The 24,544-nt window shown below is 35.5% G+C and overlaps 1 protein-coding gene across 1 annotated transcript; it reads left to right on the top strand.

Annotated features, from left to right (window-relative positions):
• The first annotated feature begins 13,893 nt into the window (after positions 1–13,893).
• LOC128247286 (toll-like receptor 13) lies at positions 13,894–21,744 on the top strand. The gene is made up of 2 exons (XM_052966166.1): positions 13,894–14,071; positions 17,368–21,744. Exon 2 carries the CDS (start codon positions 17,839–17,841, stop codon positions 19,927–19,929), a length of 2,091 nt encoding a protein of 696 aa, XP_052822126.1. The 5' UTR covers positions 13,894–14,071; positions 17,368–17,838; the 3' UTR covers positions 19,930–21,744.
• Positions 21,745–24,544: the final 2,800 nt, after the last annotated feature.

Below are 24,544 nucleotides of genomic sequence, written 5' to 3'. Positions count from 1 at the left end.
AAACAGTTCAATGAATCGAACTTCTTTATTATCAGATACAATATTTGATATTAGTATGAAATTTCCTCCAAATTATATCGTCAGTCTTTACACCTAGTAAAGAAAAATTTGCTTATGGAAAAAAATCATTTGATACCAAATTTTCTCTTTCATCCCTTTATTCCTTCTCTTAATGTTAGTTATAGTTACTACGTGAGATTTAATATTATTAGTAACCCAGCTACTTTATCAAACAGCCTCTTGTTGTCATTTTAACATGTGATATGCACAGTATGATTAACAAACTGAAGTAGGTTTATACTTGTATGTGTGTATATAGGTATGTAATTATATATGCATGAAAGCACCTATAAATGGGTGAATGACTAAATATATGTATCGCTAGATTATGAATTTTCTAAGCACGTTTTAGTGTGTTTATGAATGTATGGATACATGAGTGTACGTCTTGTGTGCGTTCTTGTGATTTTTGAGTAAATTGCCCTAACTATCAGTAAACTATAATTAACATGACTCATGTTGAAGAGATTAAATAAAAGTCAAAGCTTTTTAATCAGGAAGCGTTTTTTTCCTCCTTCTTTCTGTTGCTTTATCTCGTTTTTGATTTGCTATGTATTGGTGTCACAAGGATAAGCTGTTGGCTTTAACAACTAAAACCTTTCCTTGATTGAATTACATCCTCGATTAGGCCGACAGAGTTCACACAGAGTTTCTAACAAGATTATATTTTCTTTAACAATTATATACATTTTATTATTATTTTCTCTAAAGTTCGTTCACAAGAGATGACACGGTTCCTGCGTTGGTGTGTAAATATTTATAAGCCAGTCAATTGGTGTTTAGTGGGATGCGATTTAAGAGGTGTACGTGTGATGTTACAGCGCTGTATCCGTTATTGGAGTAGGACCCAATTGTGTCTCATAGTTGAGCTTCGTTGAGGATCGGTAATCGATGAGAATGAAATATTTTCCGGGCCTCAATAGTAGGTCAAGCCATTTGAATACAGTTTAAACTATTTTCCTACGTATGTTTGACAGAAAATAGTAAGACATTCATGATTATTAAGATATTTGCATTTGTACTGTTTTGGAACATTTATGGCTGTTAGTTCAGATAAGAAAATATTTGTAATGCTAGTTTCATGTTATGGATCATAAAATTGCAGTATTATATTTATGAAATTAATTCATTATTATTTAAATTAGTGTTTCTCAATTATTTTTGTTTATGAAACTCATTTGATTCCTATTTAACTCTACTGGATCCCAATGTCACAAACAAAAACACTAATATATTTTTATAATTAAATATCATTAGTGATTGTATAAAAAAAAACTGTTTAAATACTTTGTGAATTGTAGATGGACAACCAGTTTATTGCACAAATTTTAACTACAAAATCTTTTATGGACCCTGGTTGAGAACGACTAATTTTAAATTTATTATTTATACTGTCTTCCACATTAATAGTTCACCAATATTTGGCGAACAAAATATTATTTGAATGTTGTACCTCCAAATAACTATACAACTGTAGTGATATAGTTATATAACGAAGTCGCACCACATTAGCTCTTGTCTGTTGCTGTTTCCTAATCAGTTGTTTTACATTGGATTCGATGCCAGCGCTGCACAAAATTATTTCTATTGACCAGAGAAACCTAGATGTGTTGTTGATTAAATTTAAGTTTTCCAGACTAATCAGTCTTTGTCGAGACTATTTCCGGTATTTATACTTATTGTAAGTTTTGACCTATCTATTCGTGATCGACAGAGAATGTTATCCATCAGGATATGTATATAACACTAAGTTCTACTCTAAGTAGAAATTTTCTTATTTAAAGTAAATGTAACAATAGCCTTTTTTGGTTAGGTCACAGCAATGTGCATAAGAACCCAGCTATAGCAATGCTGTTAACCAACAGGCTGATAGATAAGGTTATTACTATTTTCACATCTAATCTGAAATCCACGAATAATTATCTTGATAATGATCGCTGATTGAATTGAGTAAAACATATTGACAATCTTAAGACTGTGTAAAATATACTGAGAAAATGATATTCTGGAAGGATTATAGAATTAAATTTTGCAATGTTATTAACCTGAAAATATTAATTGTATCTGTTAAGAGGAATCCGATTGTAAAAGATTCAGATATGTTTGAATATTTGGTCTTAGCACTATTTAATTTCTTTTATAAAAGAAAACAACATTCACTACCATGGTGATTATGTAAAGAAAAGTATTTTTGAATGTGATAATGGATCCATTCACTTTTTTAGTGGTTCTACTAGTAAATTCACATAATATTAAATTTTCTGGGTATCCTTGTCTGGTCTAAAACTAGGGCAAAGAGTATATATTTAATTGTTCTGGGTTTGCAAGGAAAGTAAATAGTGTTTAACCATGGTATGATGAGTTGGGTATAGTAACAAGATGAAAATAGATTGTTGAATGCAGTTAAAAATATGTTATGATGTAGGGTTGACGTAAGTTAGACCAGATTATTGCATTTTCATCCTCTTGAAAGATTCCGTAGTCTAGCACAATTTGTTGGATATTACCTTTGTATAACGAATCAAATGCTCTAGCGAAGACCTCGAATAACCGAATAGCAAAAATAGTCTTTGCTAAAACATTTCTCTATAATTTGTATGATAGTTAATGTTCTTTTCTACTCTATACACAATACCCGAAAATTTATTGGGTGGGGGACAGTCGATTAGATCGATCCCAGTACACAACAAGTACTTTATCGATCCCGAAAAGATGAAAGCGAAAGTCGACCTCGGCAGAATTTGAACTCAGAACGTAAAGACAGACGAAATATCGCTAAGCATTTCGCCCGGCGTGCAAGTTTCTGCCAGCTCGCCGGCTTTCATATTTAATACTAGACGAGTTTTGAATGATTCTACATCAGTCCACTCTGATTGCTACGGAGAATTTTCTCGAGCTCTCGCTGGACGCTATTGTGTATTGTGATGTTAAAAAATCTCAGCTGCAATGAATGACAGGTTTAGTATGCTAAACCTATCACATTGCAGGGAGAGGATGGATTCAGCTTCAAGTGTATTAACTGTTTGGATTTCGAGTGTAAGAAGAATTGCACATATCGAGGAGTGAAATATATCATGAATTTCTACAGTTTTATAGACCTTATAGAATAGGTTGTCCAAAGAGGAGTTCGTCCTATTTACGTAAAAGGCAGGTAAAAGCATCCACTACACTCTCGGAGTGGCTGGCGTTAGGAAGGGCATCCAGCTGTAGAAACTCTGCCAAATCAGATTGGAGCCTGGTGTAGCATGATTATTATTATTATTATTATTATTATTATTATTATTATTATTATTAATTATTATTATTTATTATTATTATTATTATCCCAGTGCCATCAAAGTGGCACTGGGATAAAATATACGAAGCCAAGTATACCCATCATCATAATCCGTCTGATAAGGATACACCAGGCACATGCATCACAACCATATGTGCCCAACATGGTGATTTCATATGAAAATAAACACCACATGACCTGGCAGGTGGGCCAGTTAGAATTTTCTTCAGGGCGAATAGCCCATCTCGCTCAAATGGTCCCTGAATAAGTGTTGTTTAAGGATGTTGAATGAAACACCAATATTTCCAGAGATGGATTATCCAAACTCTAAAGTATTCCTCTCAACACATGGCTATGATGCTCCCCCACTGATTCTGTTCCTGATCAGAGATGCACGTATTGTCAGTCACTAAGGGAAATGCTCAACTGGTTAAGGTGAAAAAAAAACTGACAATCAAATCTGTGGTATTGAGTAGAATATTTGCTGTAGCCCATCTTTTATACCGACACCCAAAAATGTACATAATAACACTTCTGGTCAGTTAAGATTAGAAGCCATGAGAGTCACTGTTGAACAAGACACCCAACTTTCCATCATCACAACCAGGCACATGCATCACAACCATATGTGCGCTACATGGTGATCTCATATCAAGATATACAGTGCAGGAACTGGTAAGTGGGACCCAGTTACAATTTTCTCCAGGACGAGTAGCCCTTCCCGCTCAAAAGGTCCTTGAATAAGGGTTGTCTAAGGATGTTGAACAAAACACCCATCTTTCCAGAGGGGAATTATCCAAACCCCAAATAATTCCTCTCAACACATGGCAATGATGGTCCCCCATTACTTTTGCTCGTGATCAGAGATGCACATATCGTCAACCACTAAGGGACATGCTCAACTGGTTAAGGTCAAGCAACTGACAAGCAAACCTGTGGTATTAAGCAGAATATTTGCTGTGACCCATCTTTTGTACCAAGACAAAATAATGTACATGATAACACTTCCAATCAGTTAAGATCAGAAGCCATGCGAGCCATTGCATTGTACTGCGTCAGGGCATTTATCATCATCGTCGTCGTCATCATCAACATCATCATCATCATCATTATTTAAGGATTGATGTTACTCCTCCTGAAAGTAAAGAAACGATACAAAGTGTGCGACTGTTACCGAATGAACAGTATTTCGACATGAAGTAGATTGAGATGATTATTTTGGACATGTGGAAGTGTCGAAATATTATTATTATTATTATTATTATTATTATTATTATTATTATTATTATTATTAGTTGTTGTATGACTTTTGCTTTATATTTGTACAAGTTGACTCCAAGTCTCACCTAAAGACCTCAAGAGACAAGTCAGAAGTTCGATTTAGTGTCATGATTTGGGCGCCAAATATTTGGTTTTACATGAACTATTGTTCAACAGAATGTCTGTCAAAACATAAGTAAATTAGAAGTTTGTTTTAAAAGTAATTTGATTATAATATGATAGTTAAGATGACACTAACATTTGTTTGCTGTTATGTACGTTTAAAAGTATTTTGATACTGATTACGGACTGAAATATTTTGGGGATGATATAGACAATATTGTATGTAGGATATGGGCAGTTCCCATGAACATTATTATTTGAATTTCCTTCATTTTGGGATTTCTTGGTATCTGCGTTAGGTAGTAATCTACCCCATTTCCTATTATTTCTATAACACCTATGACAACGGATCTTGTTTTACTCTTGAGGTTCCACAGTTTGCCAATTTCAAGATTTTTATATTTTCCTCGTTTTTGGTAGGTCTTGACAGCCAGATTTATGTCGATTGGAACAATGATATCCATGAGGAGGCATGACTTTTTCTTGAAAGCCTTGAATATAATGTCTTGCTTATTTGCATCTATCTTTGTCAGTTTGATCGATGAAGGTCCAAAAGAGTAAGGTGTGATCATTTTCAAGCACTGGCTGTGGTTTGCTTTTATCAAGGGGCAGGTCCAAATCTTTGCACATTACCCAAGGAATATATTATGCTGCTCAATCATGCCTGTTGAGATACTCTGTAAGTGCAAGACTGCAAATGAAGACGACATGATCGATGGTTTCATTTTGTTGTTTATGCTGCTGTTCTTTAATATGTTGCCCCAATCAATTAAGATCAGAAGTCATGAGAACCACTGCCTGGTACTGCATCCGGGCATTATTATTATTATTATTATTATTATTATTATTATTATCATTATCATTATTATTATTATTATTATTATTATTATTATCATTATTATTATTATTCACGTTGGTGAGCTAGCAGAATCGTTAGCGTGCCTGTGCAAAATGCATTGCGGCATTTCATACGTCTGTATGTTCTGAGTTCAAATCCCACCGACGTCGACTTGCAATTTCATCCTGTCGGATTATGAAACACTGTGGCCTCCTCCCCTAAAATTTCAAGCGTTGTGTTTTTAGTAGAAAGGATTTTTAAACTCACAGACTCAGTTATTTCATCTGCTCTGAAGTTACTTTCGTATTCAATTTGCAATCTATAACAGATTTTAACGACTTGCAGGCTATGTTCGGCGGGGTCCACCCTAAATTGTTCGAAGATTTTAATTTTATTTTCAGTTTTCCTTTTTTCTGTCAATCATTTCATTAACACCTTTATCATACCAAAAAATAATTACTCGTTGTTAAACCAAGTGTCTAATGTGATCTATTTGTTTGTTCTTTTTGTTTTGTTTTGTTGCCTCGTTTCCAATGTACTAATGAGTTATTTTGTACTTTTTCCTATTTTGCTATTGCTTCGTTTTGAAGAATTCATATTTCTTCTGAAGAACTGCTTCCTTGATAGTTTCAAATTTGTCAGTGTAAATTTCCAAGATGCTAATACCTCGATTTTGAACGAGCAGAATGCAAATTTCTATATGCAGCTTCCATTATCTGTTTAAAGCTCTGCAAATCTAATTTATATCTTGATGACGAACTGGTCATACATTTCCTCATTGTTATTCCTCGTAGTCCAGTAATATTGTGTATTGAGATTGGGATTGATTTGGGTTTTATTGACACGCAGATTAGGACACCCGTTACTGGACACGATTCGATAACCAGAATGAATTTCTGAAAACCGCTGTGAGCTTCCAAGTTCATCATGTTGTTAATCCACTTTAGGTTGATGAATAAGAAATGAAGATTTGCTTTTGTGCTATTTGAGCAAGCGTATATCCATAATTTACTTCCGTTTTTCTGAACATTTGCAATTCTGCATAATAGTTCGTTTTCTCAAACAAATTTCTATGATGTTAGTAGCAACACTAACTTGAAAATAATACAAATGAAACTCGATAGCCTCCATATGAAATGTTATTTAAGTCCATATTACGACGTTTGATCTGTTTCTCGATATCCTACGATCACTGCACTGAAAACTAAGCTTATAAGTGTCTTCACGTATTATTAAATGATTTATTACCTGACATTACTAGTTCACTCTTTCATTTGTAGCTATTTCGGAATGTAGTTGCGACTAAAATTTATACTATAATTGCCAGGGTTACTGAAGTTGAACTTCATAAATATCTTGATATTCGCTGAGCTGATCTCACTTGCAACTTCCCGCCCATACACACATACAATGACACACAGAGGTATACATACACATTCCCTACATATGTATGTATATATTCACATTCACACGCTAATTTACAATATCTACCTCTCTTTCATAGAATGAATTATGCTATCAAATGTAAACTACATTCAAATTGAGTTCCTGAAATGCTTATCGAAATTCATTCTTAACATAATATTCAATATCCAATAATATGCAATGCAATATTTAGCTTCATCATGGATGATTATAGTATATTCTATACATGATATAATAATATATCATCCAAAATATTTTATTGTATAATACGCCATTAGCAATAGGGAACGTGCTATGTTGGTAGATAATATTCACACAACTCGAATGGATAAAATGATATGAATGTGGCTCTCATAGAAACAATCTTTGAGAATACGAGATCGAAATTCCTTGCAGAAAACATTTCTCATTTTCATATATTTTGAATTTTTTATTCGAAATTCATGAATTTTATGAAAGACATATATGATGCTGTTCTATATTTAAGGGATGAGGAATTATGTACATTATTTATATTATTTACATTTGACCCAGGTTCGAAATTTCCTCAAGAGACCTGATGAAAGCTGGAGGGTATATCAGCCAAAACGTTGTGTTAACAACAAACAAGATGAGGACAAATATTCCTGAAATGTAAATAATGTAAATAATGTAAATAATGTATATAATTCCTCATCTCTTAAATATAGAACGGTAGCGTATATGTCTTTCATAAAATTCATGAATTTTGGGCATATGGCGTAGTGGTTAAGAGCGTGGGCTACTAACACCAAGATTCTGAGTTCGATTCCAGGCAGAGACCTGAATACCACTACTACTACTACTAATAATAATAATAATAATAATAATAATAACATCGAAAAATACCTTAGGAATGAAAACCCAGGTTCGAAATTTCTCCAACACACCTGATGAAAGCTGGAGGGTATATCAACCGAAACGTTGTGTTAACAACAAACAAGATGAGGACAAATATCCGTTGAATGTAAATAATGCAAATAATGTACATAATTACTCATCTCTTAAATATAGAAGTGGAATATAACGTATTTCGTTTTTGTATTTGGTTTGCAAATATTTTGTTCTCAAGTTTTGTCTTGAAACGTATTCTGTTATGTTCGGAGAGGGTCGTTACCTCAATGATAAACACACGCACTGGTTCATTTTCATTAGTTTATCCATTTTATTTGTGAATTTAACCAATTAACTAATCAAGTTTCTGATTAATCGTTCTGTCAATCAATCGATGAGAAAACTATGTCAATGTCCTTTCGTTGCAAATCGCCATTTCATCAATTGTACATCTTATCTACTACAGGTCTGCCTCAGGCTAATTAAAACTGGTTCATACAAATCTTCCTGTTCTTCAATAAATTATACTCCCAACAAAATCCCTATGAACTCAATATAGAGAACAAGTTAGGGTTAGGGTTATGAGTATTTTTGCCAAACCCTAACCCTAACTCTAAATCCTGAACCCTAACCCAAAATACCCTAAAGCTAAAACCAGTACAAACGCACGAACGATGTCATAAATAACAGTACCGCCGATAGGTGTTGTTGACAAACAACGGCACTAATTTTATTCAAGGGAAGAGATCTCATTACACCGCTAGAACGTTTTGTTTACATTCCACAACAGTAATTGCTTTCACCTCAATAGACGTCAGTGATTGGTTGAAATTACCGGAATACGACAACTTTTACATGAAATAACTTCGAATATAAAATTTTTTTCTCTGTTCTATAAGACAAAATATACATGAATACGAAGTTTTGAAGTGTTTCGGTAGAAAACACACTAAATGAAACATAAATAAAAAGTGGCGCCCGCCAAATCAGAAAGAACCGAAGGGTTTAGTCGAAGAAATCCACCCCAGGACGTGTGTGTGGGTGTGGGGGGACATGTGGGTGTGATGGGTTATACAAATTTTCCGCCTATGAAGTTAATTGACACAGCATTGGCCGGCCCTATACTCTAGTATAAGGCATTAGCCCATGGTGGCGCGCAGTTAGAACGAACACGAATCCACGTGATTGAAAAACGAGTTTCTTAACCGTATAGCCATGCCTTTACCTACCACAAAACAGTTTAAAAGGACATCATCACAATTGTGAAGAAAATACAGAAACAGAGCCAAACACTTGCTTATGTACATATATGCAATACTGCTTGTTTACACAAAAGCGTAGCCTTGTATGATGTCTATATACAGTTAATGTATGTGAGCCTTCATTGTAAAGTGCACACTCTTGTATGATGAGACGTCCAGTTAATAATCGTGCGGAGCCCCCCCCCCCCCCCCCCACCTTCGGTTACAAATGACCATGGGATTTCACTTAGAAAGTTACCCTCCAAGGCACAAGTCCGGGCAAGGTTGTTTATGGAAGACCGATGTTATTCAAGGGAAAGGCAAAGGGGCCGATACAGCTTGGCAAGTGTGACATCGCAACTCATTTCTACAGCTGAGTGAACTGGAACAACATGAAATAAAGTGTCTTGCTCAAGAACTCAACACGCAACCCGGTCCGAGATTCGAACTCACAACCTCACGGTCGTACGATCGTCGCTCTGACCACTGAGCCATGCGCCAGTTAATAATATACTTTCAATAGAGACAAATCGTAAAATTATGGATTTATATTCCTGCTTTAGAATTTTTAATTATGTATCTTATTTGATATGTTTAACATGTCCTGTTCTATAACTGAAATAATGTGTATCTATCATGTTGTTGATGAATAGCGACGGAGGTCCTTTGCACTGTAAAAGTTGCTTGCGTTTAGTAACTGCTAGATATCTGGTTGTTGTGATACTGCTGTCAGATAGTCGGTAGGACCGTTCAGTTAGCTGCCTACGAATCGTTGACTGATTTATGAGAAATAAATTCTACCAATTTCACCGCCAAATAATTCTACTTAATGTAGCTCCAAATATCTCACAAGAAATTCCGGTATTGTATGTTTCCCCACTCTATTAAATGTAACGGCTACCATTTCCGCTATATATATATAGCAACATTGGTTATAAGGCAGTTATTTGCCTGTTTTTAGACAGCTTGAACAGCTTTAAACTCCGTTTAAATATAGAAAACTAGTGCATAAAAATATCTATATGTAATAATAACTGGAACGTAACTAGGTATGATGTGGAGGCGCAATGGCCCAGTGGTTATGGCAGCGGACTCGCGGTCGGAGGATCGTGGTTCCGATTTCCAAACCGGGCGTTGTGCGCGTTTATTGAGCGAAAACGCCTAAAGCTCTGCGAGGCTCCGGCAGGGAGCAGACGACCCTGTTGTACTCTTTCACCACAACTTTCTCTCACTCTTTCTTCCTGTTACTTGAGTACCGCTGCGATGGAATTGCGTCCCGTCTAGCTGGGAGGAACACATACGCCATAGAAACCGGGAAATCGGGCCCATGAGCCTGGCTAGGCTTTAAAAGGGCGCATAAAATTAAAAAAAAAACTAGGTGTAATATTTTTTCTCCAAGAAATGTTTCAGTGAGGTTCGTGTGTTAATAAAACAGGCCTTTGCTATGAACGCCGAGGGATCACCAGGCACTGTATTCCGACCTGATTTGCTCTCCTAATTTACGAATTGTTCGGATATTCTGAATTTTACCGAAGATGTTTGTTTTTTCTGACATAGAAATCGTTAAACTTATGGGAAATTGTTAATTTGTATGAAAGTGTGAAAGACGAAATGCCGCTGAGCATTTTTTCTGGCGTACTGACGGTTCTGCCGGCCAGTCGCCTCATACTGAAGTATATATAGTCCTTTCTACTGTAGGTCTGTGGAGGCGGAATGGCCCAGTGGTTAGGGCAGCGGACTCACGGTCGTAGGATCGCAGTTTCGATTCCCAGACCGGGCGTTGTGAGTGTTTATTGAGCGAAAACACCTAAAGTTTCACAAGGCTCCGGCAGGGGATGGTGTCGAACCCTGCTGTACTCTTTCACCGCAACTTTCTCTCACTATTTCTTCCTGTTTCTGTTGTACCTGTATTTCAAAGGGTCAGCCTTGTTACACTCTGTGTCACGCTGAATCTCCCCGAGAACTACGTTAAGGGTACACGCGCCTTGCCACTTGCACGTTAATTTCACGAGCAGGCTGTTCCGTTGATCGGATCAACTGGAACCCTCGTCATCTTAACCGACGGAGTGCCAACTGTAGGTATAAGGCCTGAACTTTGTGGGAAAGTAGTCAGTTGATTACATTCACTCCAGTACTCAACTGGTACTTATTTTATCGACTCATGAAAGGATGAAATGTAAAGTTGGCCTCGGCAGAATTTGAACTCAGAACTTAAACACAGAAGAAATGCCGCTAAGCATTTCATCTAGCGTACTGACGTTGTTACCAGTTACCCACCTTATGAATCAATATTTATGATACTACTACCGGCGACGAGCTGGCAGAAAAGTTAGCACGCCGGGCGAAATGCTTTGCGGTATTTTGTCTGTCGTTACGTTCTGTGTTCAAATTCCGCCGAGGTCGACTTTGGCTTTCATCCTTTCGGAGTCGATAAATTAAGTACCAGTTGCATACTGGGTCGATCTAATTGACTAGCTCCCTTCCCAAAAATGTTGTGCCTTGTGCCTAGAGTAGAAAGGAATATTTATAATACTACTTCGCAAGCATTTTGCCGGTAAATAATGTCATTACTTCTTTCAGTTCGTCATAAAAGGAGATATTTGTTTAATATCTCTCAGTCAGGGTTCAAGCAGTGTGCAAGATCTTATGCATGTACTTTATACTGAGATTATTAAATTATGTGTGTAGAACCAGTTATCTGATTTGATTATCACAACTGTAGTGCACGAGGACATGAGATACAAGCTGTACGGACCAAGAAGTGCTCAATATATCTCTGTAAAGACCCAGGAGTATCGTTTGATATGTGTCAAGCGGTTACGTAACAAAGTTGGAAACCTTCACACACATGCTATGTTTTCGTACTTCTCTGATTAGAAAACTTTCGACAAAGACCAGAAGCTTAAGGCGTTTGTGTGTAGATCTTTATAATGTCCCCAGAGTGATGCGCACAAAGTTTCTAGCAACTGCAATGGTTTCAGAAGTGGTGAGTAACGAAGGACAAGCCACCTCACATCATTCAATAGGGGTATTAAAATTATGCCAAAAACTGAGATGCTGAAGAGAGTTGTTAAACCCTGGATGGATGACGTATACATTAAAAGGCCATGCGCGTTACAACAATACTTAGCACTTCTTCACAAAGGCCTTATAATCTAAGAATGGATGTTAGGAAATATTTACGATAATATAACATCAATTAGGTGATCTCTAAACTGACCAGATTTACATTTCATGAACGGCTGTTTGGGCAGTTTTTCAAAGGGAGATTATTCGACATCCTCACAACACTATAGATTCTCTCTGAAGTACGCCATTGTCCAGGAGATGAGAGAAATGAATAAAGACCGTTTGGTACAAGCATGAAAGAGATTTCAGTGTTTAATCGAAGAAGTGAACAGAGCTGAATGCGACTTCGTAGAATAATATGAAAATGCTGCTTACCGAAAAGATGTGCACAAAACTTTATTAGAATACGTCTCTGTTTTTTTTTGTATGTGCGTGTTAGATTAGAATTGTTTATTAACTACGAAGTATGTCCTCAAATACCTCTTGTTCACAACCTGTGTTTGTGTGTGTGTTTGACCGTTGACTGAACACTATTCAATTTTTTTTCTCCGTGTTTTTCTCCTTGTCTCCGTATTCTTTCTGTTGAAGAGCGTAGCTCGAAACGTCAAAGACTTTCCGTATTCCCGAGCGTCATACTAATATATACTTTTGTTATTTACACCACCTGTCCTCGTCTGTTGTTATTTTTTGTATATTCTCCTACATATAGATAGATATGTTTATATAAAGATATATACGAGTATATATACAGGAGACCAGTAGGTGGACTGGTCAAGCGCTAGAAGAAGATCACATGTCATGTGTCTCCTAAGACCGAATAATTCTCAAATCGTATACTAAGTTGTACTCCACAAGGAAGCACGTGTATACGCTATAATTTTTAGAACCGTATACACGTGCTTCCTTGTGGAGTACAACTTAGTATGCGACTCTCTAAATTAAATCTATCCAACATTCTGTACTGATGTGAAAAATATATTTTTCGGTAAGAAAATGTTAATTTCGAAACATATGTTTGCAGATAATTGTATTTTTTTTTGTGTAATTTTCACTGGTGTTGCCCGCTTTACGTTTTTGTTGCTTCGCTAAATTCCCTTTGAGAATTATTCGGTCTTAGGAGACACATGACATGTGATCTTCTTCTAGCGCTTGACCAGTCCACCTACTGGTCTCCTGTATATATACTCGTATATATCTTTATATAAACATATACAATAATCCTTGAGATCTCAGATATTTTTTCTGAATCTCCTTGATTCTTTTAATGTGCTAGTTACCTGGTATTAAATTGATATTAATTAATATCCAATTGTTTACCCCATTGTTTAATATAGATAGATAGATACATAGATAAGTAGATAGATAGATAGAGAGAGAGAGAGATAGACACGCGCACACACACAACATAATTATCATCACCACCATTATTATAAGTATTAACATCGTCGTAGTCGTTGTTTTTGTTATCGTCGCTGTTGTCGTCATCATCATCATCATCATCATCGATTTGTACCGATGGCAATATACATCTTCCTCCCACACCAAAGAAAGAAAACGCAAAATTAAATGAACGCAAACAAAACATTTCATTCACTATAAATTATTTTTTTTTATTATTATAATTTATTCATTTCATTTATTGTCTTTTTTGTTAAGATTTTATTCGTTGCTAAGGGCGTTGTAAACTTGTAAACTGATTTCTAAAATGAGGATGTTAACGTTATCAGTAAAGTCTTGTAAAACACAAACAAAACAAATTAAAACGAGTGCCGGCGATATTGAGAATATAAAAATTCCTTCCGCTTTTATTCAGAGGTTGCTGTCATTTAACCTTGGATTATGTACATGCATTCTGTTTAGTTTTTCTTCACAATTGCCTCTGTTATCAAGCCAAATTAGCAAGATTGGCAGCGAAATTAGAGAACTGTAAGTATTTCTTTTCTAGTTTTCGTTAAATGTATTTAAGTGTATGTTTGTATCATACGCCATTTATACTGAGCCGCTGTGGGACGTTATAGGACGGGTACTTCTGGCACAAACAAGAAATAGGTGAAAAGACACTAAGACGTTGCTATTTACTACTCTGAAAAAAAATGGCATTGTAGAATGTAGTTCTAAATTTATCTAAGATGCATTGTTTTTAACATAAAAACTCCATAAGAGATGTTATCTGAGCAGATGTACTGCAGTAACTAGCCTATCAACAGTGTGCACACATTAATATGATACATAAATGCCTATTTCAATTAAATAAAGGATCAAATACGTATACCGGATTTCCTGGATTAAAAAAAAAACTGGACTTTTATTCGCAATATCAGTTAGTTTTACAGATTTCTATTTAAGAGATGAGTAATTATGGACATTATTTATCTTATTTATATTATTTACATTTGACGGATCTTTATCCTCATCTTGTTTGTTGTTAACACAATGCTAGGACACAACAACCTTCTAAGCAGACTGAGTGCAGATATGAATAGCATACAGGAATAGGTATTAAGGAAGGATATGAAAATATTATATTTATAAGCCCTAAAATTCACTCCATAATTGCCCACAGGCATATGGCGTAGTGCTTAAGAGCGCGGGCTACTAAACCCAAGATTCCGAGTTCCATTCCAATAATAATAATAATTCCAATAATAATAATAATAATAATAATAATAATGAACAATAATAATAATAATAATAATAATAATAACACCGAAAAATACTTTAGGAATGAGAACCCAGGTTCGAAATTTCCACAAGACACCTGTTGAAGGCTGGAGAGTATATAAGCCGAAACGTTGTGTTAACAACAAACAAGATGAGGATAAATATCCGTGAAATGTAAATAACGTAAATAAGGTAAATAATGTCAGTGAGTTTCATTCATCATCTCCTATATCAGAGAAAATGATATATCCGTCAGATGTATCTCTCTCTCTCTCTCTCTCAATATATATATATATATATATATATGTGTGTGTGTGTATTCACACACATATATATATATACAGGGTGCAGTAAATAAACTATCGCCTACATCTCGTTTTAGCAGAACGTTAATTAAGATTCGGTTGAATTAGGTACTTAAATTGAGGCACCTTGTTAGATCAATGTAATTAGCAAACCCAAACAATAGAGGGTGAATATAAAACTCTGTGCAGAAGTGTTGGCACTTGATATTCTTGCAGTGCATGCATATAACACGACCCAACTTACTGAAGAGATCTGCTGTTGGTAGTTTAGACATGTACTTTATATGAAAATACAAAATTTCCGAAGTGCAGATTTCAGGGTAAGTGAATAAGATATAAATGAATAACACAGATGTACAGGTGTCAATTCATGAATTGACACCTGCATATCTTTGTTACTCATTTATAATTCATTTTAACAGATAAATTTGCCAAAGTATCTTGAAATACTAAAAGTAAATGTATTCAACAAAATCCCCATTGACTTCAACCACGGCCTCCAGATGACTTCCAGAGCTTCCTTGTAACTGGCAAACTTCCAATCAAGCTGAAGGAGGGTAAAATATGCCCTATTCATAAAGGAGGTAGCAGAGCAGAGGCCTAAAACTACGGACCTATCTCTCTGAGCTCGCACATCAGCAAAGTTATGGAACGAATAGTCAGAAGAAAACTAATCACCTTCCTTGAGGAAAATAACTTGCTGACTGACACCCAAAGTGGTTTCTGGCCAGGAATAAGCCGCTTGACTCAGCTCTTGCAATAGTATGATTGGGTGTGGAAACAGCTGCTCAATCGCTCAAATGTGAATGTGATATATCTCGACTTTGCAATGGTCTTCCATAAAGTCGATCATGGAAAGATATGCTAAAAACTGCGTGACCTTGGCATGGTCGGGAAATTGGGAGAATGGCTGCATGACTTTCTGAAGGATAGAAGTCAAGTGGCAGTAGCCAATGGAGCAACCTCCAATGACACGCAAAATAGTGAGCATTTTTTCTGCAAGGCACTGTTTTAGGACCACTATTGTTCATAATAGCCCCCTCAGACATGTCCTGAGCCACACAGAGAACTACAATAACAAAATATGCAGATGATAAAAACTCTCATAGATAATGTAGAACCCCGAACACGCTATGCACCTGCAATGTTAGTTGGATGAAACATACAAGTGAGCTGAGAGAAATAGCATGCAGTTTAATGCTGAAAAGTTTCAAGCCTTGTGCTATCAGCATGCAAAACTAAATGCAATACCAATTAAATACACTGGACCTGGAAGGATTGCAATCCTAGATACACAGTCAGTGCGAGACCTAGGCATGTACATGAGTAATGATGCATCCTTTCATGTGCATGTTGCTAAGTTGGCAATGAAAAGCAGGCGGTTGACCGGATGGATTCTTAGAACTTTTAGAACAAGAGATCAGAGAACCATGATGGTCCACTGGAGGACACTTGTCCTAAGCCGCTTTGACTATTGCTCCTAAGTAGGATCACCAGCCAGTGTAAAATTAATTACAGAATTTAAGGCAGGCCAACGAAGCTACACGAAGAAGATAGCCTCTATGCAGCATATAAGCTAATAGGAAAGACTCAAGAGATTAAACTCTATTCTTTAGAGTGTAAGCGAGAAAGATATGACCTAGTATACATGTAGAAGATCCCAGATGGACTTGTCCGAAACTTTGACATCAAGAGTTACACTAATGTTAGAACAGGTCGCCATTGCATAGTGCCAAAGACTCCAAATTTGCTATCACGATATAGGACAAGATATTACAACAGCCTAGGCTTTAAAGGCCGACAACTCTTCAATATTCCTACCAAATCTTTTTAAAATACAAATTATAAAGGAAAATATAAAAGACCAATTAATCGGACGTCTCAAGAAAAGAATAACCCCTGATCAACTAAGAATTAAAGAAGTCAGGCATATAGATTTTTGTAGCCAACTGCCAGGTATTTTGGACATCTAATAAGCGAGTAATCATATGTGATAAGAGAATTAACGATTTATTCATACGGTGACTACTGCTAACTTGTGCTATTCACCTTAAATATATATATAATTAAGAAATCATTTTCTCCTCCTGTCATAAGAAGTTCTCCGTAGTATTTTCTGTTATTTCACAATGCTTCAAGCGAACTACCAAAATCTTCATACAAGTAAATATTTAACACTGTATTTAAACAGATTAACTCTTGATGTAGAAAATAATTGTAAAAGTCATACTGTTGACGCATTCTTTCTTGTTTCAGATCTGGGATGAAAAGAATCTTCTACTCTGATTGGTGGAAAGAAACGTGTACTGGATTCACAAACATATACATGGATTCGGCAGCAATGACAGAGGTTTAATTTTATAAGGCTAATCAATTGATATTATTTCCAAATTTCTAGTACCATATTTCGAAACATTTTAGGGGTTTTTTGTTTGTTTTAGGTTGGTTTTTATTTTTTTATTTTTTGTACGATCTAACAAATACACATCTTACATTAACTCATCGATATGATTCAAACAATTTTAAAGAAATAAGAAGGTTAATGAAATAATAATTCATATTGCAAATTTTAAGAGCGGCATTTGCTTTCGTAAACAACGTTCCGATTATTGTGACATCGTAAAATTTTGAAATAATATTTTAAAACTATATCTAATAAAGAGAATGGTGAATTCAAATGAACACTGTGAAATTTGAAATATCCTGATAATTCTTTATGGGATAAATATGGATCTTTGTCATTCCTTGATACGATTAATTGTTTTAAAAGCTATACTTGGATTTATTGTCATATCAACCGTCGAAGGAGATTATGAATGCAATACAAACGAATGCTTTTGCGAAAATTTACCCTATATACCAAAGTTCCCAGCCAACACAACGTTTGTAAAAATCATAAATCCGACGTTTTCTCAATTTGATTCTAAAATCTTGTGGAATTTAACTACTATACATTTAACAAAATTGTCATTTATAGGATGTGTATTTCACAATGCATCTAAATACGTTTTTGCAAGATTGCACCTCCTAGAAATTCTTAATTTCAAGCTGTGTAAACTGACCCAACATGCCTTGCAACAAATCTTTCGCAGTATTTCAAGTATGAATATAACTTCGTTAGAATTTGATGGAGTTAACAAAAACAAGTGGTCATTCCAATTTTTACAAGGTATTACAAATTACAATATTGCTAGGTTTTGTGTAATGAGATCCAAAATAAACGTATTTAATGGTAGCGAGCTTCTACCCTTAAAGAATTTAAAAATACTTGATTTAAGATTTGATAGCATTTCTAAAGTTGTATCTTGGGGAAAACACCCATATCTAACAGATCTGAATTTATATGGAAACTTCATATACTATATGGTTCACTTTGTAGACACTAGCGGAAGAATCTCATTTCCCATGTTGGTACGTTTAGAAATATCTTTATATCGTTGGAATATTCTGGTCAGAGGAACATTCAAAGGACTGGATAAGGTAAAAACATTAGGCATCTATGCTCTGAATTTGCACTTAATAAAGCCAAAAGTATTGACTCCTTTAAAAGAATTAATAAACTTTTCCCTCACTGCTCAGAAGTCACTCTCATTACAATTGGGCAAACATGCTTTTGAGAGTACAACTTTACGTTCGCTGACATTGAGAAATATTACATTAGAGATCCCAAAATCAAATTTGAGCGGTATATTTAATGCATGCCGTCATATCACTTTACTGAAATTTCAAGCTGTATCCATCAATGGAAATGCATCCATAAATGAACTTTTAATGGATTTAAAAAACCTTGAATACTTAGAGCTAACCGGAAATACGATGAGAAATGTTCCAGATTGTGTATGCGATATGAAAAGGCTTCATACGCTTATTCTTTCGAGAACATGGATAAGAAAATGGCAAACGACAAACTGCACTGTGATGAACATTTTAAGGGTATTTTCATTATCGTATAATAGAATATTTAACGTTAATAAGACTTCTTTCTCTAAAGCTCTCTTCTCTAATACGAACCTTAAATGGGATCTTTCCCATAATTCTTATATATGTAACTGTCGAATACTATGGTTTAGAGACTGGATGAGACAAAATTCAGCGCGATTGATACATTATCCTAAATCATATTTATGTTCCAACCCTGCTCCAGTGAGATTCCTCCAGATTGCTAAATACTATGTTTCGTGGGATTATTGTGCAAATATATCAAAGCAATCGCCCATAGCTGTGTCAGGTTGTGTGCTTGGAACACTCTCTGTTATTTTTATCATCACTGGACTAGTGTCGTATATAAAAAGATGGTCGATACGATACTGGGTTTATCTTTTTTTTGCTAGGAGAAGGAAATACCAACTTCTTGAATGTACGAGTGAACATAATTATGATGCCTTTGTCTGTTATTGCGGTTCTGATGTTGGATGGGTTACCAAATACTTACTCCCCATACTCGAAGAAGAAAATGACCTACACCTCTGTTTGCATGACAGAGATTTTGCAGTTGGTAATGATATTGTTGATAATATTGTAGATAGTATTCAGCAGAGTCGTAAAGTGGTACTGGTATTATCTTCTGATTTTGCACAAAGTCAATGGTGCCAATTTGAGACTAGTCTTGCACAGCAACGGTTATTTGAAGAGAAAAAGGATATCATCGTACCAATACTTCTTGAAGAAATACCCACTGAATTACAGACTATGAGACTGGCTCTACTACTTAAGCAGAAAACGTACTTAGAATGGTCCAATGAAACACGTGGTCAAATGCTGTTTTGGGAACGCCTCGTTGAAATTCTCCTGGAAACATCTGCATACAAGGAAATTTAAATACAAAGTAACACTGCATTTTGCAACATTTTTCTTCTGTTCGCTTCTTTTGCCTTTGGCTCTACCAATTTGTTATTACGTTTGTTCTTGTGAAACATATTATTTTCTTCTGATACTGTCAGTGAAAAACCTCTGATTTTGTTTTGTGCCAATTTTTTTTTTCAATTATTTCTTAGCATTTTTACTCGCGTATCTTCATTTTATATCATTCAGTGAGTTTTCAGCTGTATTTTTTATATCTATTTTATCAAATCGAAAAATATTTCCAAGATATTTTTATCATCTGGACTTCATCTAAACATGATTAGGCTGTACCTATAACAAAGTTTATATTATTGTACAAATCATTTTAAACGGCGAGCTGGCAAAATTGTTAGAGCTTCAGAAAAAATACTCTACGATCGATATTTCTTTCGGCTCTTTACGTTCTGGGTTCAAATGCCACCAAGATCAAATTAGTCATTCAACCCTCCGGCATCAATATTTTACCAGTCAGGTACTGAGTTTGATGCTATCAACTTTTTCCTCTCCTGAAATTTATTGGCCATGTACATAAATTAGAAAGAATATGGAAAGCTGGATTTGTTGTCTTTTAGTCTTGAAAGGATTTTCAAATATTGTTTTGGTTTTTATACAATATTGCCTACAATGTTGCTGATATGTTAAATTAAAACAGATACAGAATGAAGAGAAACAAAATTAAATTGCAACTGCGTAGATATTAATTTGGAATTAACAAAAGGAAAATCATGGACGTTTTGTGGTTTAAAGTATGTGGTTATTTAATTTATTGGACACATTAACCATTTAAAGTTAATTCTCAATTGATTGAGTGTGAAACAAATTTAAAAGACTGTCGGAGAATGCAATGCTGAAATTTCTGGAGTTTCATGGACTCCTTTTACAAGGCATCTAGCTTCTCAGTGAAGCAAACTCTGAAAATACCAACATTACTATAGCCCTGTTGTCACTACGCTGAAGATTTCCAGTTGGGAAAGGCATTAAATCGGAAGTTGCTACCTTACCAAGATCTCTTTATGTGTTTCAAAATGGTCATCAGATGTATTGATCGGAAATGTGGCAACAATATCAACTGGGAGCTACAAACAGACACCTGATTTACAGACGACATCAGCTTATCGTAAAACATTCGATTATCTCTGATCATGCTGACAGAAATGGACATTCAGATTTCATCTCTACGCCTCAAAATAGATTGCATTGAAACACAGTACAAACGTGCAAAATCGTAGCAAATCTCAGAATAGTAGTGGAAAGCAATAGAAAACAGTAACATATGCTGAGGAAGGAACATTGGAACATTGACATTCTGAGTAGATTAAGAACAAGTGATGAACGTTTTCGCCCCAATTAAAGATTTGCTGTCATATTCCAACTGTACTTTAGTGTATGTCGTTGCTATTCAGTGGACAAAATCAGGTACATATAACTATCTCAAGGCACTCTCAGGATGTGGTGGGCCTCTAAGACCGATGAGATAATGTCGCTACTCTCTGAAACAATGCATCAATAAGATCATAAAAGAAAACTCGTCCGCAAGCATTCTACCGTTTGCAGCCCGGCAAAGGCAGTTCCTGAAATGTGTAACTGAAGTATTCTTATTTCATAGTTGCTATCTATTTTTCTTCAAAAGTATCCGCTAATAATTATGTTTCCTTTTACATAAATTATTGTTTATATTATATAGAGTTTATTTTTTTTTTATTGTAGTCTTGTTGTAAGTGTATCGTCATTGATATATCTTCATTATTCTAAAGATTGGTGCACGACTAAATTATAGTCGTCTAAGTGAATGTCACCACTTGTTTAACTATTTTTATTTAAAATTTGATTAACGATAGTGTGGAAATAAATTATCTCAAAACAATATCGACTATTTTGTTTTCATTTAATAATCATAATTTCCGTTGAAACCATATAATTTCAAAATTCAACGTTTGCAACAATTCCATTCATATATTTTTGCTTTTTTCTCAAGTAAAATAAACTTTCGTTATATTTCTACGTTCGCCATGTGAAATAATTTCGTTAAATTTTCAGTTACACTGTGTGAAATGTTTCCGAACACAAACACCGCTAGTGGCAATGATACAGTTTAAAGACAGGCTGAGAACAATCTTACTCTGTCGACGTAAGCCAATAAACTTAACTGAAATAACTATTGTCACACAAATTCAGTTTGCACTTTACTTAACCCAACAAACGTCGGCAAGTGTCAGCACAACCCTCAATATTGAATACGTAATATATTCATTTGGAGGTCAGGACGACGAGCTGACAGAATCGTTAGCACACTGGACGAAGTGCCTAACGATATTTCGTCTGTCTTTACGTTCTGAATTCAAATTCCGCCAAGGTCGACTTTGCTTTTGATCCTTTTTGGGTCGATAAATTAAGTACCAGTTGCGTACTGGAGTCGATCTAATCGACTAACTCCCTCCCCAAAAATTTCAGGCCTTGTGCCTAGAATCGAAAAGAATATATTTATTTCAAGGCGGCGATCTGCCAGAAACGTTATCACCCCGGTCGAAATGCTTAACGGTATTTCGTCTGCCGTTACGTTCTGAGTTCAAATTCCGCTGAGGTCGACTTTGCCTTTCATCTTCTTTGGGTCGATAAATTAAGTACCAGTTGCGTATTGGAGTCGATCTAATCGGCTGGTGCCCTCCCCAAAAGTTTCGGGTCTTGTGCCTAGAGTAGAAAATATATTTTTGCAAAGTATCATTATTTGTTATATACGCTAGTAGTGAAATGCTACACATTATCGGGAAAACACTAAAAAGTCTATCAAGAATGCATATCGAATGTAGATAAATGGGCATGTCTGTTATCATATTAAATGTATTTCAAAAAACATTTCTAGCCTAGCGCGCCAGTAGTGCTAACCATTGGATGCATTATTTGTCCCAACAACTCACTCTGTATTTCCGGTAAACGGAATGTTTATTATTACTAGAATTTTTTTAAAGAATGTTGATCAATTAACTTTATTTTACAAAATTTATGCCTCAGTTATTCTCGAAACTGATCAAATATCATTGTTGCAATAAACCAAGTGACTCCAGATCGTTGAGCACAAAGATTGGACAATAGGAAGACCTCTTGTTTTGTATTTTTTTTTTTTATTCTTTTGATTTCTTTTTGTTCTTGGAACTAAAAACAGATTTCCAATAACAGACGAATACTCTGTAATGTAATAGAGAATATCGTCTGAAATCAGCTGGATTTTCCGTTCTAATCAATTACTCTTAAATCTGAAATATTTCAACACAAGTGACGAATTCTATCAGTGTTAATGTTATTCACTCCCGGTACATAACAGCATTTATATACATAGATTTTCATTACTAAATCTTGAAAGGATAACAACACTTCTATGGATTTCAAAGTCAAAAGGCCGAAGAATGTAACAACGTCTTAATCAGTTATTTAATCCGCAATCAAACATTTTCCATGAAACCGTAACGTAGCACTGCCTTCCGGGTGGTGTTTATTTTACTAATGATACTTTCTGGTATGTTCAGAGGGTGTGGCAGTCCACTCAGCATGCCAAAATAAGAGCGAAACAACCCTTTAGGTTACCTAGATTGACTTAGCTAACACCTGTTGATCATTTCCCCGTGTACACATGAAACATTACATTTTTTTCTGTATTGCGTAACTAATGAGATACCTTTTAATGGTTACAACTTAATGTGAGTATATCCATTGGATTGGCAGTCATGCAATATTACACCAAAGAATTCTTGAGTAATTGTGGGCATCAAAATATGCTTAATGACGAGATGCACCATTTTCCAGTACAACTTCACTTGCATAAAGAATTGGCACTGGGTGGAGCCAAATGTCTTCAGGCATAGCAGAGAGATTATCGAAACTTAGTAGTGAGATTATTGTGCGATTTATGGATGATGCTACTAACCTAGTGGAAACAGTGCAAAGCGAAATATCACCAGGTGATATTAGATACGCTATTCCTCCAATGTAAACAGTACAGTAAACCTATGACAAGAGATGGTCAGTAGTATGATGGTAGCTCAAAGAATTCCAATTAGAGATTAAAGAGGAATATTCCAACGAAGAGACTTAACCGTTGAATCATGCCACCAAGATTATTGCAATTAAGAACAATAGCACACAAAGAGCGCAAACCTCCACCAAGGCAACACCAACGTGCTCTCAGAGATGACTTTGAAAATGAGAATAAATGAAATAAACTCGACTGCTCTCACAAACGAGAATACTGAAAATTAACCCGATCGCTTTCAAAAATTAAGTAAAGAAAAAACGAAAAATAATCCAGAATCCTTGTCCGGTACCCAAAATCAATTTGTTCGTGCCAGTCGCGAGGCTAAACATCCCTGAAAGTTTCATCCGAATCTATTCAGCGGTTCTTGAGATATCTTTTCCACGGACAAAAGAACGCGACTGAAAATAATACCTCCGCCTTAACGAAGGCGGAGGTAATAAGTCGAAACAAGGTTTAATAGCCATTCACAGCTGCCGCTTAACAAGGACATTTAGGGTGTGATATTACCCACATGTCCAATTGGCAAGACACTTATGGGTTGTCAAAGTTTACAGAATTCCGTTA

This window comes from Octopus bimaculoides, chromosome 3, assembly GCF_001194135.2.
Source record: "Octopus bimaculoides isolate UCB-OBI-ISO-001 chromosome 3, ASM119413v2, whole genome shotgun sequence".
Lineage (NCBI taxonomy): Eukaryota > Metazoa > Mollusca > Cephalopoda > Octopoda > Octopodidae > Octopus > Octopus bimaculoides.
This window is presented reverse-complemented; position numbering and strand designations above follow the sequence as displayed.